This window comes from Lemur catta, chromosome 4 (assembly GCF_020740605.2).
Source record: "Lemur catta isolate mLemCat1 chromosome 4, mLemCat1.pri, whole genome shotgun sequence".
NCBI classification, from domain to species: Eukaryota; Metazoa; Chordata; class Mammalia; order Primates; family Lemuridae; genus Lemur; species Lemur catta.
This window is the reverse complement of record NC_059131.1, coordinates 7,025,280-7,041,050: the sequence shown is the minus strand read 5'-3', so window position 1 is coordinate 7,041,050 and position 15,771 is coordinate 7,025,280. Positions and strand designations below refer to the sequence as shown.

Sequence of the window (15,771 nt, the reverse complement as noted above, 5' to 3'; positions counted from 1 at the left end):
CAGAGCCTCCCGGAATGTGGCAAGGCTCCTTGGGCTGTGAGCCCTTCTTTAATTAGCTCTCAACTAAAAATAGCTCCCACTCCCCGGGCGGCACACCTACCTCCTGGCCTGGCACTGGGGTGTGCCTGAGCCACTCTTGGGGGTGACAGCCAGCCTGTGACAGAACCTACAACACGGGAGGGTGCACAGAGCAGGAGGCTTTATTGAGGGAGATACAGAAGCGGGCGTGGGCTCCTGCCGCCAGCCGGGCCATGGCCTCCACTCGCCCCACGCGGCCCTGTGGCTCTGCACCCCCTGCCCTTCCCCGGCTTCTGGACAGCAGGCGACACAGAGAAGTCTTACCCAGCCTTGTCAGAGATGCCCAGGAGGGCCTTGAGAGTCTGTTCAGGGGAGGGTGGGGGGACACAGGACAGCCCCTCTCTGCCGTGGCCGACATGCCTGCCACACCATCTGTCCATCCACCACCCCATTCATCTCTGCCTGGGGCGCCCTCATGTCACTTGCAGCTCTGGAGCCGGGTCCTATGGTGCTTCTCCTCGGTCAGCAGGGGGATGAAGGTGTCGCTGTGGGAGAGCTTCAGCCGGCTGCTCCAGCTCGGTGCCTCCTGCCCCACCGGCTCTGGCGGGAGGTTGTCCAGGTCACTGCGGGAGCCCCCAGTCTTGCCCTCGCCGGCGCTGCTGGAGTTGAGTTCCATCAGCTCCAGCTCGTGCTTGGCCGCCGTCTCCAGGACACGCTGCTTGTTGTAGTACCTGACGAAGTTGTTGATGATGGGGTGGATGGGCAGGGCAATGGCAATGACACCGCACAGGAAGCTGATGGCCGCGTTGAGCTTGCCCAGCGTGGTCTTGGGGTAGATGTCCCCGTAGCCCACGGTGGTCATGGTGATGATGGCCCACCAGAAGGACTGGGGGATGCTCTTAAACAGCGTCTCGGGGTGGCTCTGCTCCATGGTGTAGCCCAGGGCGGAGAAGACGAAGATGCCCACTGCCAGGTACATGAGCAGCAGCCCCAGCTCCTTGAAGCTGCGCTTGAGCGCGTAGGTGAGGGTCTGCAGGCCCGACGAGTGGCGCGCCAGCTTGAAGATGCGGGCCACGCGCATGATCCGCAGCGCCTGCACCGCCTGCTGCACGTTGGTCAGCTCCATCATGCGCGCGCCCAGGTGCGTGAGCGTGAGGCTCACGTAGAAGGGGAGGATGGCCAGCACGTCCACGATGTTCATGAAGGACAGGGCGAAGTGCAGCTTGTTGGGCGACGAGAAGAGGCGCAGCAGGTACTCCAGCGTGAACCAGCCGATGCACGCCGTCTCCACGTTCTCCAGCGTCGGGTGCTCCACGCGGTTGCCCTCGGCGTCCAGCACCTGCAGCTCGGGGATGGTGCCCATGCACATGACCACCGACGAGACGAGGATGAGCAGGAAGGAGAGCACGGCCACCACCCGCGCCGGGCACGACGACTCGGGCTTCTCCAGGAACTTCCAGACGCACTTCTGGCAGCGGCGCCAGCGGCCCTCGGCCGCGTCCACGCCCAGGTCGTCCAGGATGAGCTGCACGCGGCGCGCGATCTCCTCCAGCTCCTCGCGCTTCTCGCTCAGGTGGCTCTTGCAGCAGTCGTCCAGGAACTTGAGGTCCACCTTCCAGAAGTCCATCTCGTTCTTGAAGCAGATGGGGCAGATGCCCTTCTTCATGTGGACCTCCCCGAAATAGTACACCTCGATGACACACTTGAACGCGTCCGGGTCCCTGTCAAAGTAGAACTCGCGCTTGCCCGGGTCGTAGTCGTCGCACAGGGAGAAGATGGTGTCGTAGCCCCCGGCCAAGCAGTTGATGAGCTCCGCCAGCCGGGTCTCGGGATACTGGCTGAGCAGGTCTCCGTACAGCACCTGCCTCACGCCCCCCACGTTGACGACTATCTCGATGTCGTCGCCGGCCGCGGAGCCCGGGCTGCCCTGCTCCGGGAGGCTGCACTCCCCGGACCCGTCCATCCTCCCGGCGCGCGCCCGCGCAGCCTCGGCTCCGCGCCCCCTGCCGCCGCCGCCGCCGGGGGTCTGGCGGTGCCACCAGTGCGCGGCCCTGGGGAGAGCCCGGCCGGCGCCCGCCTGCGGGGAAGGGCGGTCACAGCGGGCGGCGGCAGGCGGGGGCGCGCCGCGGGGGAGGCATGCACCCGGCGGCGGGGCTCAGGGCGGGCATCCGGGCGCCGGGCGCGCCGGCGAGGCTCTCGCAGCCACCGGCCTCGCCTGGGCACTCACCCCCGGCTCCCGGGCAGCGCGATCCGCGGCTTCGGCTCGGCCTCCTGCCGGAGCGGGTCTCCTCGTGGGCGGCGGGCACCGTCCTCCGCCCCGGGGCGCGCAGGCAGCGGCGGGCTGGTCCCGGGGCTGGCGGACCCACGCTGTCCGCCGAGGTGCGCGGAGAGCGAACTTGGTCTGGCTTTGCCCAAGCCGTTTCTAAACACAATAGGAATTCCAGCCTGACGTCAAGCGCTTTTCAAACTGTACCCTCTTCTGGTGAAATTCTGCAAGGCACGCGCGGCAGCTGCAGGGGAACGGGTTAACCCTTGGGCAGACGGACACAGCTGCCGCCCAGCCGCCGCCGCCACCGCGCCACCGCCCGCCCCTCCCGGGGCGCAACCGGTCGCCGAGGGGCCAGGAACCCCGGCTTTAAAGCGGCAGGCGGGCTCAAGCTGGAAAGTTTGCCTTTCACTGCTGTTTTGAGAGGGTGGATGGTGAAAGAACAAGGCCGCCTGTTGCTGGGCAGGAAAACATGCGCAAGGAAGCCCCTTCGGAGGCTGCTCCTGAGTCCGCGGTCCCTCCGGGGGTATTGGACCCACCGGTCTTTTGCGGCCCAGGGAAAACCCCGCCTGACCCGTGAAGCGTTTCCTACCCCTCTCTAACGCTGCCCTGACATTGGCGGCACTAGCTCACCTTCCCCCTAGCGCTGTAGGATGAGGACATCTAGTCCAGTCTCCTCGTAGAAAGGACTTGCCCGAGGTCACAGTGAAATGGGAGCAGAGCCCAGCTGGGCCAGCTCTTAATCCAGAGCTTTCTGGCTGTCCCAGCTGACTGGCCCCGCTGTTCAGCAGATTTCAATTCTGCCTCCAAGTCCTCGCTGTCCACCATGTCCTGTCCCACAGTCCAACACCACAGCCACCAGCTTCCAGAGCCACAGCAGCCTCCTGACCTCACCTGCCTGAACCATTACAGCAGCTTCCTAACTGGCTTAGTCTAAAGCCTCTCCCTGCTTCCAGTTCACCATCATCCTCGTCAGCATCATCAACACTGCAAATTACTGAGCAGTCTCCATGGCCTGGAGACTCCGCTGAAAAACAGTCTAGAGGGACAGGTGGTGAACAACTGTGCTGCGACACTAGGATGGTGGCTGTGTGTCATTATACAGCTGTCAAAACCCAGCGAATGTCCAACACCACGAGTGAACCCTAATGTAAACTCTGGACTCCGGGTGATAAAGATGTGTCATTGTGGGTCCATCCATTGTCACAAGTACAGAGCCCTGGTGTGGAGACAGAACTCCCTGTATTCCCTGTTCAATTTTGTTATGAACCTAAAACTGCTCTAAAAAATAAAGTCTGTAAAAATATATTCTGTAGGCTGGGTTTTTTAAACTTAAGGTCATCCCCATTAATGGGTAATGAAATCAATTTACTGGGTCACTGACAGTATTTTTTTTCTTTAATGAGATAGCATAAAACTGAATATATTAGGGTATATCACACAAAGCAAGTATTGTTTGGTGAAACTTGTTTTTACAAATTTACTTTGTTTCCATTTAGAATCAGCTAATGACATGCTACTACAGAGTAAGAAATTGAGGCTCAGAATGGTTGAGTATTAATAACAGTTAACATTTATTCTACACGTACCATGCACCAAGCATTCTGACTGCTTTGTATTTTTCTCATTTAATTCGCACAGCAACTCTAAGGAAACAAGAAGTCAGGTAACCTGCTGAGATCACCCAGGGGAGCTGGTCATGACCATGGGCCTGCGGCTCTGAGACATACTCTTCTCTCGAATCCAGTGAAACACACGCCTCCAACACACATTCCACCTTCATCTTCCAGCCCTTATTCACGTTACGCCCCTTGTTAGTTGTCTTTAGTTGCTCCCTAGTACCTGGAGGGTTAAATTCAAATTGTGTCTTAGTCTGAGTTTAATGAGTTTAGTAACATTCATTCAATCACTTATTCAAATATTTATTGAGCTTTTATGGCACACATGTGCACATGCACACATACACACACACACCCTCCTAGGTGTGGGGATGGGGTTTCTACTCTAGTGGAAAATATATTTTTTTGTGAATAATGATTACAGTTTGGGGTAATCCCTGTAACAAGAGTAGGCACAAGAAGTGGTGCTTTCTGAATTTCCCCAGGGGGCGCCCAGGGGTGGCCCTCTCTTTGGAAGAGGGAGGGGCCACATTTGCTTAGAAGTACAGTGATTGCTGGCTTGGGTTTGCATCCGGGTGTCTGATGTGGATCCCTCAGGCAGATGCCCACCCCTTGGTACCGTCGCTGTGTACAAGGTGCTGCAGGAACCCAGGAGTTTGCAGATACCTCTGCCAGCCCAGGAGAGGCTGTGTACTAAAATGACACCCCCAGGATTTCAGCTTATGTACTGGGTGCTCACACAGGTCAACGCCGTTGAAAGAGGGATTCATTACTAACATGTCCTGAGACCATGCAGAAGCAGGGGTGAGGTGAAAACAAGGCTGGAGCCTCTACTGGGGTGTCTAGGGGAAGGCAGAGCAGGGCAGAGTGAGCAGGCTAGGGTTGGCTGGTTGGAATGATTGTGGTGGGCTTTGGACTACAGGGGTGGTCTCTGGTTGCCTGGCCCCCAGCCCAGGGATGATTTAGAGCTGGGGAGATACTGACTTGGTGTGTGAGAGGTGGAGGTTGGTAAGGAGGTAGGTAGTTGACCACATTTTGTTTATAGCCCTGTGTGGCCAGTGGCTGCCACTGGGCAGGTGGGGTCTGAGGATGCTGAGCCAGGTCACACGGGGCAGTGAGAGTGGGGCTGGGCCTCCCAGGCAGACAGCGGTGGGGAGACCCCAGCCTGGGTCCTGGCACTGTGCTGGCCTCCACGTGCTCTGCACACGCAGTGCCTCTGGCAGCAGCGCTGTGCCCACCCATCCCTGGCGTGTGCTGCACTGCCTCACTGCCTCCAGGAGGTCTCTGGGGACTGCGCCCCTTTCCCCATGTGCTCACACAGCCCTCTGCCCACAGGGTCAGCTCATGCAGTGCTGGCCTGTCTGCCTCCTGCCCCGCCCTTGGCACAATCTGGATTATTTCTCTCTGTGACTGTGCCCAGCACAGGGCCTGAACACTCAGGTGCCGGGTAGGTGTGCGGAGAGAAGGAATGAGAGGCAGCTTCATCACGCACTAACAGAGTGATGCACACAATTGAGAAAGCCACGAGGACCTGCACGGTCTGTGTTGGACCTTAATTTGCTCAGCCATCCCACAGAGCTGGGCTTTGGCGGTTTCTGAGGTGTGGCTGTGGAAAAGACACGGTCCTCTGAGCAGGCCCCAGACCTGGGGTCAGGGAGGTGATGGGAGGTGAGAGTCACCTGAGAGCTGAGTGGGGCTGGGCCTGGCTGTGATAGGGGTTGAGGGGCAGCCACAGGGTGGTCTTCCTTCCACAGTCAGGACACAGGCCTCTTCCCTTCCAACCTGCATGCTTCATGCCCCGGCCTCCTTGTCAGACCCTGGCAAGTTTCAGGGTTTGGTCTACTGATGTGCTCAAGCCCAGGTGCCTCCCCTTCAAATCCCACCATACCCCAGCAGGAAACTGGGGTTTTCCCATTTGCTTGGCCAGAGTAGACGGAGCCTGTGGGTCAGGTGGGGTGACTCTGCCTCACCATGCTCTCTCTGCCTCGCACTGCCACCTCTGTTGTGGACGGGATAGTTTCTTCCTCCCAGCCCCCCCCACACCAAATCCATATGCTGAAGCACTAACCCCCAATGTGACTACATGTGGAGCAAGAGCCTCTAATGAGATAATTAAGATTAAATGAGGCCATAAGGTGAGGCCCTAATTCAGTAAGACTGGTGGCCTTATATGACGAGGAAGATAGAGGAAGATCTTGCTCTCTCCACCATGTTTTTTATTATTTTTTGTGAGAAGGTGGCCATCTGCAAGCCAAGGAGAGAGGCCTCAAAGGAATGAAACCTGCCAGTACATTGACCTTGGAGTTCCAGCCTCCATAACTGTGGGATAATAAATGTCTATTATTTGAGCACCCCAGTCTGCGGGCTTTGCTACCACAGCCCAAGCTGACTGGTACATCCTCCTCCTTCCCCTACCTGGGAAGTCCTCCCTACACTTCCCTCTTCTCAAAGCTCTGGACACACACAGGCCCTTTATCCTCTCCCCCCATAGACGCTCTTTGGATTTTGTGAAGGATTAGGCTGGGATTCCATAGGTTAAAAAAAAAAATCAACATGCTACCTTCTCACTTTCTCACTAAAGGTCACTGTTGCATAGAACCTTGAGCTAGTAGCCTGGATCCATTTAGAATTTTCTGAAGGGTTAAACCAGCAAAAAAAAGTCTGGACTTTTTAGCTAAAAATGGAAAGTTTCTTGCTGTGATGTATTCAGTCCTGCATACGACTTCTATGAGAATTGTACATTTCGTGACACCATGGCGGAAGGGAGCACAGAATTTTCTATTAGACACAAGAAGCAGCAGCAATTTTGACCTCATGTGGGTTTTTCATTTAAATGAGGAGTGAGGAGGAGAAAAAAACCACAGTCTACTTAGTCATTATGGAAAGTGATTGGGCTGCATTTTTTTATTAAAATGTTTTTATTATTTCTTGAATAATAACATTTTGGGCTACAGAATGCTGAATTTCCATGGCACTAATTAAAACCAGCACATGTGTATCTACATGATTTGTCTAGACTGTGAATGATGCAAGCTGCAATCTATTCCCTTTTTGTGGACTAATCAGTTCTGCTCTGTTAAAATTTCTTTGTGTTTTGCTGAATTTAATAATACCTTTCATTAAGATTCCCTTCTGTACTCCATGGAAAATTTACATTTCATTACTTGCTGTGCAGCCATCAGCACCAGTGCGCAGCCCCTCCGCTCCCCCTCTCCTCCGCACCCTCCCCCGGCCCCGCCGGGAAACGCTGACCGAGGAGAGGCCCCCACATCTGCTCCTGTCTGAACCCTCTGGCCCCTGGAAGTCAAGTGCAGGGGGCGGCGGGTGGGAGCTGATGCCACGGAAATGGGGCAGAGGGGGAAGGATATCAGACTGAATCATCGCCCCAGCGCCTAAGCTTTTTTCTTTTCTATGGCCCAGTTTTTTTCATCAGCAAAATGGAACTAGCGACCCTTTCCTTCCTGACTGTAAGATCCTAAGGAACGAATAAAATGCCGGGTGTGAACAGGCTCTGTAAAGACAAGACGCGGACCGGCGCGGGCACAGCGCGGCGGCGGGGGCGGGGAGCGGACGCCCCACCTCGCATCTCCACATTCCCAGGGTCGCGCGTTCGGTCCGCGCACCTCCGCCTCCCGCTCCCAGCCTCGGCTCAGCTGTGACTCATCCCGCTCGGGCGGCAGGTGGGAGGACCGCGACAGGTGCCTCGCGCCCCGGATGTGTGGCAAGGTGTCAGAGACTTTGGATGTGTGCAGCTGCCGGGCGGCTGGGGGAGGGACCCCTCTGGGCGGAGATCGCAGGAAGAGCGAGCACAGCTAGCGAACAGCAGAGGAAGGAAAGCTGCGCTCGCTTGCGCCACCAATTCGGGGTGAGGGGCGGGAGGCCCTTTGCTTTTGTGCTGGCTTTGGAAGCACACTGGGAGGGTAAACAAAATGGTTGAAGAAAACTATCCAAAAACAAATCCTTTAGCATTTGCCTCTATTTAATAGCAAAATTAATATATATTTACTGTAAAGATGTGAAAAACGTGAGTCCATATTTGCATCCAAATTCCCTGTTGTCCAAAGTTCAGAACGAAACATGGTGTGTTCGTTTTCTGTTACTGTGAACAAATTACCACCAACGTCGCGGCTCAGAGCGGCACACCGTTATTATCTCACAGTTTGCATGGATCAGGCGTGTGGCCCGGCTCACCTGGGTCCTCTGCGCCAGGCTGCAGTTGAGGTGTTGGCCTCAGCCTTGGCCTCATCTGAGGCACAGGGTCCTCTTTGCTGAGGCCGTTTCATCTGAGGCACAGGGTCCTCTTTGCTGAGTCCGTTTCCTTGCCGCTATAGAACGCGAGAAGCCTTCGTTCTTTGTGAAGGTGGCTGGTAGAATCTCTCTGACCTCAGAGGTCTGACCCCGTTTTAAGAGGCTTCCCTGATTAGGCCAGGCCCACCACGGGATCTCCCCCCTTCGATAACCTCAAAGTCTAACTGAGTAGGGGCCTTAATTTCATCTTCAGAACCCTTTCCCTTTTGCCATATAACCTGATCACAGGACTGACTTCTATCATCTTCACAGTCGTGCCCACACTCACGGGGAGGAAACTGTACCTGTGTGGACAGCAGGGCCAGGCGTCACGGGGCCATCTTAGGATTCTACTGCACATATTTTGGTCTTCATATTTCTGGACCTTTTTCATAGATAGATAGAAAAAAAAGGAAGAAAGTTTCTTCCATTTGCATTTTGCTTTCTTTTTTAATTAGTAATGCCTCAAAGACATTATTCTATGTTAGTACTTATAGAACTTACTTATCTACTCTCCTATGGCTGGATATTAAGTTTGCTTATAATGCTCTACTATTAAAATAATGCTGTAATAAATATACATCCTATGCCCTTGCATATGCATCTCTGTAGGAGTCATTCCTACAGTGGAACGACTAGGCTAAAGGGTATAGACATTTTAAATTTTAATACATACTGCTAAAATACCTTGCAAAGAGGCACCCTCGGTGAAAGTCTCTATTTCCCCAAACTCTCACCATTTCTGAGTATAATCAATCTTTCAAAGTTTTTGGCAGTCAGAAGAGTGGAAATGGTGCCATCTTTTAATTTACATTTCTTTGATTATTGATGAGGTACAATTCAATGATTTTAGAAGCTCTATTTTTACTCCTTTTTTGTTATTCATCACCTTTATTTCTCTCTCTCTCATTAAAGCATGGCCCTTCTGAACTCTATTAGATAATATATTCAGTCATTAACTTTAGTTGCTTTGGTAGAGATTTTGATCATTAGACCCTTTTAAATATATGACACATTGCCTTTCATTCCACAGACATTAGCTGAGCACCTGTTTCATGCTGGACTCTGGGCCTGGTATGGAAAATACAGAAGTGAAATGGTATTGTTCTCACCTATAAAAAGTATCCACTCTGATAGGCATTACAGTAAAGTCTAGTTCAAGATATTGAATTTAGGTGTAAAGAGTCACAATTCTCAAATTCCTTGAAAGACACAAATACTAAAGCTCACTCAAGAAAACAGATAACGTGGATAACCCTATATCTAATAAACAGGCTGAAATGGTAGTTAGAAATTTTCCCACAATGAGAACTACAGGTGCATATGGCTCCACTGAGGAATTTTACCAAACATTTAAGAAAGAAGCAATGCAAATCCTACACAAACTCTTCCAAAAAAAACAGAAGAGGAGAAAGTTCTCCCCAATTTGATTTATGAGGCTGCATTCCCCTAAAACCAAAACCAGACAAAAACATTGCAAGAAAACTACAGACCAATATCTCTCATAAACAGAGATGTAAAAACCTAAACAAAATGTTAGCAAATCATCAAAACTTCCTATGATACTGCAGCAAGCAAGGCTGTGTGGTTCTGGCATAAGGATAGACTTGTGGATCAATGGAATAGAATTGAGAGTCCAGAAATAAACCCTCACATTTATGGTCAATTGATTTTTAAAGAGGGTGCCAAAACAATTCAATGGGGGAGAAAATAGTCTTTTTAACAAATGGTGCTGAGACACCATTCATACAAAAGGGGGAAGTTGGACCTCTGTCTCACGCCATATGCAAAATTAACTCAAAATGGATCAAAGACCTAAATGTAAGAGATAAAACCATCAAACTCTTAAAATGACACCTAGATGAGTTCTTAGTGAGCTTAGATCAAGCAATGAGATGCTTCTGAGCACAAACAACCGAAGAAACAATAGATAAATTTAGAGCATTTGTGTGTCAAAGGACACTATCAAGCAAGTGAAAAGAAAACCCACAGAAGAGGAGAAAGTATTTGCAAATCATTTATCTGATAAGGGGCTAGTATCCCAAATATATAAAAATCTCTTTTAACTCAGCAATAAAAAGACAAATAACCCAGTTAAAAATGGACAAAGGATTTGAATAGAAGTTTCTCAAAGAGAGCATACAAGCGGCCAAAGGACATGACAATTGCTGAGTCCTGGTGTCCCCAACTTTGTATCTATCCTGGCCAGAGAGGGGGAGGTGAAGAGGAAGAAAAAGGGAACAGTGTGGGAAGCGGAAAGTGTTCTGGGCTGACCATGAACTGGGAACAGAGTGGGAGGGGGATAAAGAGAGGGTGGGAAGGTGCAATGGGAGTTAAGAGAGAGAAAATTCCAGAACCTCTTCCAGTGTTTGGAAGAAAATGTCATGTCAGGCAGGACTTGATAATTACTGTCATTTGTGGGCTGTTTCAGTACAAAAGAACCAATTATGATGTCATGGTCCTCAGTGCCTTCCTCCAAACCAGCACCCAGTCATCGGATGTACATGGTTCACGCATCCTCAGAGCCTCCTGTGCCTTAGTCATAGCATGGGCTGCACCACACGGCCCTTGGGGAATAGAAGTTTCTTCCTGGTATGGTCATGACAATCAAATAGGACTTCACAAGTGTACAGATGGATCCTTGGAGATGCTCAGTTTCTGGAGTGTCTGAATCGCTTAGATCAACCTTCCATCCAAGTAGAAATCTCTGCCACTGTATTCTTCCAGGCAGGCTCTCAGTCTCAGCTTGGATGCCTCTAGCTGAGGATGGGGAGCTCATGACATTCAGGGAACAGGGAAGGGTACAACATGCAAACTCCTGGCAAGAAAAGAGGCCCCTTCCTACTTTCTGATGGTGAAGTATTTCCATGCCCTGAGACCATGAAGGCAGTATCTATCTAGGTAGGTTTGATCTCGAGTCAGAAAACTCAGCTGAGTCCCACTGCTGCTGTGTACGCTCTGTGACCTTGAACAAGTCATTTTACCTCTTTGAGTCTCAGTTGCCTCTTCCACAAGATGAAGATAATACTGTGTAGAAAAAAATGCACATTGGGAACTCTGATGTGAAGAATGGCTCATTGCACCTATTTTTTATAATATTGGCATTGGAAGGGACCTAAGAAATCAGATACAAACTTCTTTGCTTCCTGGCACCAACATACACATGAACTTTCATGTCCTTGTCTGTAAAAATGTGCTAACAGTCAGGTGGAAAAAGAGTACAAAGAGGTTAGGTACTGGGGCAATGCTTCCATCCGTACACTGTCTTCACACATGCACTAACACAGCCTTGCTCCCTGCCTTGTTGGCCTCTCCAACATTCATCCCTCCTCCCCAACCCAGTGTGTGGGGGAGCTGTGGCATCCAGATAGGATTGCACCCCCCTCCAACTTCAGAGGGGATCCTGATCAGTCTAAGCCACTCGCATGGTCCTCTTGACATACATCTCCCTCATCTCCATAATCGTTTGGGGGAAAGAGAAAGGGCCCAGTCCCAAACCACCATACTGGACTGGATCCAAGTTGCTCCAAAGGGTAGTGAGTGACTTTTGTTTGATTGTTGAGGTAAAAGAAACTTCCTCTCCTTCTGGGTATGGATGAGGAAGCTTGTTTCTCTGGAAGCTGTTGGTATTTTTCTTGCAACTCTGATGACAGCCAGCCTGCAGTGGAAATGGACATAGTCAAAGGAAGAATGGAGGGACATCCATAGATGTCCTTGTGTCACTGAAATACTGGATCAAGCTGATCCTGAAGCCTGAACCACATCTGGATTTTCTAGTCCGATGGGCCAATACATTCCTCTATTGCTTAAATCACTTGGGGCTGCAACTTTTGGCATCCGATTACAAGGAAATGTCATCATGACAACGAAGCTTAAAATCTGGAATTGGCTGGATTGAAGTTAGCAAGTAGCAGGGTCCTGGGATCTTTTCTCACAGCTTTGAAACAGGCGTTTACCAGTTGTTTGTGGCTTTGGGGATGCAAACCAAGGCTGTAGCATTGGGGAGCATAGAAGGAAACAGCAGGATATGGAGGTGGGTGCTTTCTGTGCTCTGCGAGGTCCTGCGAGGAGCAAAGCCCCAAGCCCCAGGCTCAGGAATCCCACCAAAAGCAGGAAGCAGAAGACAACAAAGTGTAACTTCAATAAAAGAACCTTCTCTGCTCTCTTAGCAAAGCTAGATTGCCATCCTAAAGAGCTTAAGTCCCAGAAATCTGAAGTTTTCAAAGCTGGAAAAGCCAAATTACCTCCCTGAGCTGCTATTGGGAGTTGAGGCAGGAGGGCAGGCAGGAAGCATAGCAGAGGAGAGAACCCAGCTAGGGGTCTCTGTTTCTTTTCCTCAGACCCATTGGTCATGGCTGGGACAAAGTACAGGTCGGGGACATGGCCACTGGGCATCTGGGAACAGGATCTGTCTATGGCAAATCTCTTGCCTCTTTCCACTGGGCAGTGTGGGAGGGGAGGAGGACTGGATGAAGGTGCTCCTGAGGCCTGGGAGGGCAAAAATAGAAAGAGAAAGTCCACCAGAAGGATCTAGAAGGATAAGAAAGGCTCCAGTGCCTGGGAGCATAGGACCTGCCTCCCTGCCCAGTTGGCCGCACAGCTCCAGTGCAGGGCTGCTAATAGCTAAAATATAATTCCCACTGATCAGGTTGAAAACTGACAAAATTGCCCATGATTTGGACCCTGAGTGATCTTCAAGCATATTGTGCATTCCCAGTGGAGGGCGGAGGCATTCCTGAGGAGGAGCACCACTCGCGGGGGCTGAGCCCCTGGTCTGGGTGTCTTCAGGATGCACGACATGCGGGGATCCAGGGCAGGGTGCTCACTGGAGGGCCCCAAGGCCGTGGGGCAGGAAGGAGAACTCAACTGTGCGCTGCAGAGCTGAGGTCTAGGTGAACGCTGACTGGGAAAGATGGGGTGTGCTGAAAGTGACAGCCGTCACATGCAGGGGGAAGCCGGAAGGTCGCAGAAGGGACAGCACGGAGGGCAGAAATTGAGGCAGATGAGGGATAGCAACAAAGATGGCTCCAGCAAGAGGATGCAGGTGTCCCCTCTGAGGTGGGCCTGGGGCAGGTGGCTAAAGGAACCACGTCCCCTGCAGGGACTCTCCTCCCTGGGGGAGGACAGTGCCCAGAGCACAGGACAGGACATTCATCCCCAGTAGGGAGGCAGCCAGGGAAGAGTGGCACGTGCAGAGTCCCTTTCCTGCTGAAGGCTAATGTCCCGAGCTGCTCGCCAGCAAGAGCAGTGCCGGGTAACGAGCACCTGGTACTGCTGTCCTGCCTGCCTCCCAGCCCACAGACAGCCAGGACCCGAGCAAAACGCTTTCAAGCTAAAAGTGTACAGATCTCCACTCCTCTACAAATGTTTGAGAGGTGTAGAGAAAGCCTCAGTCTCCTTAGAGTGCCTAAGTGGTTGTGAACAGAACGCTGGTAGAAATACAATGGAAAAGGCCACTCTGAGGTCTCAGAGATGAGGAACGTATTACCGGAAATTGGAGGAAAAGCAATCCTTGTTATAAGTGGTGAAGAACTTGGCTGAACTGTGTTTGTGTCCTAGTGTTTTGTGGAAGGTAGAACTACCCAGTGATGAAATTGGATATTTAGCTGAAGCTATTTCTAAACAAAGTGTTGACCGTGTGGCCTGGTTCCTTTTGATTGCTTACGGTAAAATTTAAGAAAAGAGAATTGATATAAAGAAGGAATTGTTGATCTTAAGGGAAGCAGAACTTAAAATTTGGAAAACTCTCTGCCTATTCATACTGGAAAATATGAGGGCTCCCAGACCCCCAGCTCACCGGCTTGGTCTCCACCACACACCCAAGCCTCAGGCCTGGGCTTCAAGACGGGCAGGCTCCTCGCCAAGGCTCGGGAGAGACAGCCCAGCGCACGCACTCAGCAAGTCTGGGCCACCCGGGCAGGAGGACACGCAACAACAAACCAAGGGACGCTCGTAGGAATCGAGGTACCAGCCACCCAACCCACCCCAACCACCCCCCGACCCAGCAACAGGAGAGCCAGCTCGGAGGCCCGTGGGTGCTGCCGCACGCAGGCCCGACAGGAATCGGGGCAGAACATGCCTCCCCGGACACGGGGCTGCGCGTCCTCAGGACCTCGGGGTGAAGGGCCAGCCCCACGGCCCTGCCTCCTTGTCCTGGCCCAGCCCCACGCCCCCCACACCGCGCCCTCGCGTGGGGAAAGGGCCCTCTGTCGCTCACGCTCTGGCTCTGGCTCCCTGACCCCATGTCTGGAAGTCTGACTCTACGTGGGTTCCTGTGGGTTTGCTCGCTGGGGTGCGGGACGGGGGTGTGCCCGTGTGTTTGGGTGTGCGGGTGTGCGTGTGTGTGTACGCAGGCTCGCGTCGCCAGCAGCCCGTCAGTCTCCCCCTGCCCCCAGTAAGGACAGGTGGTCTATCGAAGTGCCAGGGCGAGGGGGAGCAGCGGCTCCCACGGCCTGCCGGGTTCTTGGGGGGGGGGTTACCGTGGTGCGCAGGGCGGGGGTGGGGGGCAAGGGGGCTCTGTGGAAGGGCAGCGGCAGGGCTGGACCGGTATCCGGGCGGGGCAAGATGGGGCCGGCCGGAGGGACCCGGAACGGGCAAGGGGGACGGGCCGGGCGGCGGGCAGGAGGGGACCGACCGCCAAGGCCGCGGGGGTGCTGGGCCCTGAGGCCTCGGGGACCACAGCCCGCCCCGAGTGCGGCCGGTGGGCTGGCGGGAGTCGGCCGGGCGGGGCAGGCCCGGAGCGACCAGGGGCGGGAGAACGGCTGGGAGGCCCGTGGGGCAGCGGGACAGCGCCGCGCCTGTCGTGGGGCGGAAGGCGCTGGGCGGGAGCAGCCTGCCCCTCTGGCCGAGCGGGGTCGCGCTGGCGCGGGGCGGCGGGCGGGACTGGACCGGGTCGCGGAGCAGCTCGGCCTCTTGAGGCGTCCAGGAGCACAGGCTGCTGTCTACGGTCAAACCGCCCTGAACACGCCTGATGTCGTCTGATCTCGGAAGCTCAGCAGGCTCCGGCCTGGTTAGTACTTGGATGGGAGACTGCCTGGGAATACCGGGTGCTGTAGGCTTTTGCTTTTTCTTTTGTCGATGGCCTCCCACACGCCCTGGGGGTGGGGGGTCCCTCTGCCCCTGGCACCGGACCCTGCCCCGTGGACCCCTCCCGTCCCCTGCGCTGCAGCACCGCCACGCAGCAGCGTAGCATCCCAGCCCCTCCGCCTCGGGGTTGATAGGAGATAGTGTGGATGGGCCACTTCAGCAAAAGCTAGTGCTTCTTCCTACAGACTTCAGGGACATCAGTCAGTCATCTTTGCAGAAGCCAGGACCTATTGTCTAAGACAGTGACCCATCACAATGCAAGGGCCTGTGGGGCAGAAGTTTCAAAGGAGAGGACAGCACTGCCTGGTACTGCCTCCCATCGCACTCCTAGTCACCACACTGCACTCCCCAGCTGCCCCCCCCCCCCCACCGTGAGGCCCTGCAGGGCCCAGTGAGCCTGCACCACCCCCTGCAAAGCTGTGGGGCTGCATCTGCCTCTACCTAGATTTCACACGCTGCCCTGGAGAGCTGGGGGCCCAGACGGAGAACCACTGC

General features: G+C 53.6%; 1 protein-coding gene, 1 long non-coding RNA gene and 1 pseudogene across 2 annotated transcripts; 1 reads left to right on the top strand and 2 right to left on the bottom strand.

Annotated features, from left to right (window-relative positions):
* Positions 1-182: 182 nt before the first annotated feature.
* Positions 183-2,453, bottom strand: KCNF1 (potassium voltage-gated channel modifier subfamily F member 1). Its single transcript, XM_045548854.1, has one exon. The coding sequence runs from the start codon at positions 1,979-1,981 to the stop codon at positions 497-499; it is 1,485 nt and encodes a 494-aa protein (XP_045404810.1). The 5' UTR covers positions 1,982-2,453; the 3' UTR covers positions 183-496.
* Positions 2,454-7,864: 5,411 nt separating this feature from the next.
* On the bottom strand, positions 7,865-11,734 carry LOC123636411. Its single transcript, XR_006734521.1, has 2 exons — positions 11,697-11,734; positions 7,865-8,575 (listed from the first exon to the last, which is right to left on the bottom strand). It is a non-coding gene; the product is annotated as an uncharacterized LOC123636411 (long non-coding RNA).
* A 3,395-nt stretch (positions 11,735-15,129) lies between these two features.
* On the top strand, positions 15,130-15,248 carry LOC123637606 (annotated as a pseudogene).
* The last annotated feature ends 523 nt before the right edge of the window (positions 15,249-15,771 follow it).

What these genes read in the sequence shown, in the direction of transcription:
- KCNF1 (XM_045548854.1), bottom strand. Translation starts at nt 1,981, where the DNA reads ATGGACGGGTCCGGGGAGTGCAGCCTCCCGGAGCAGGGCAGCCCGGGC.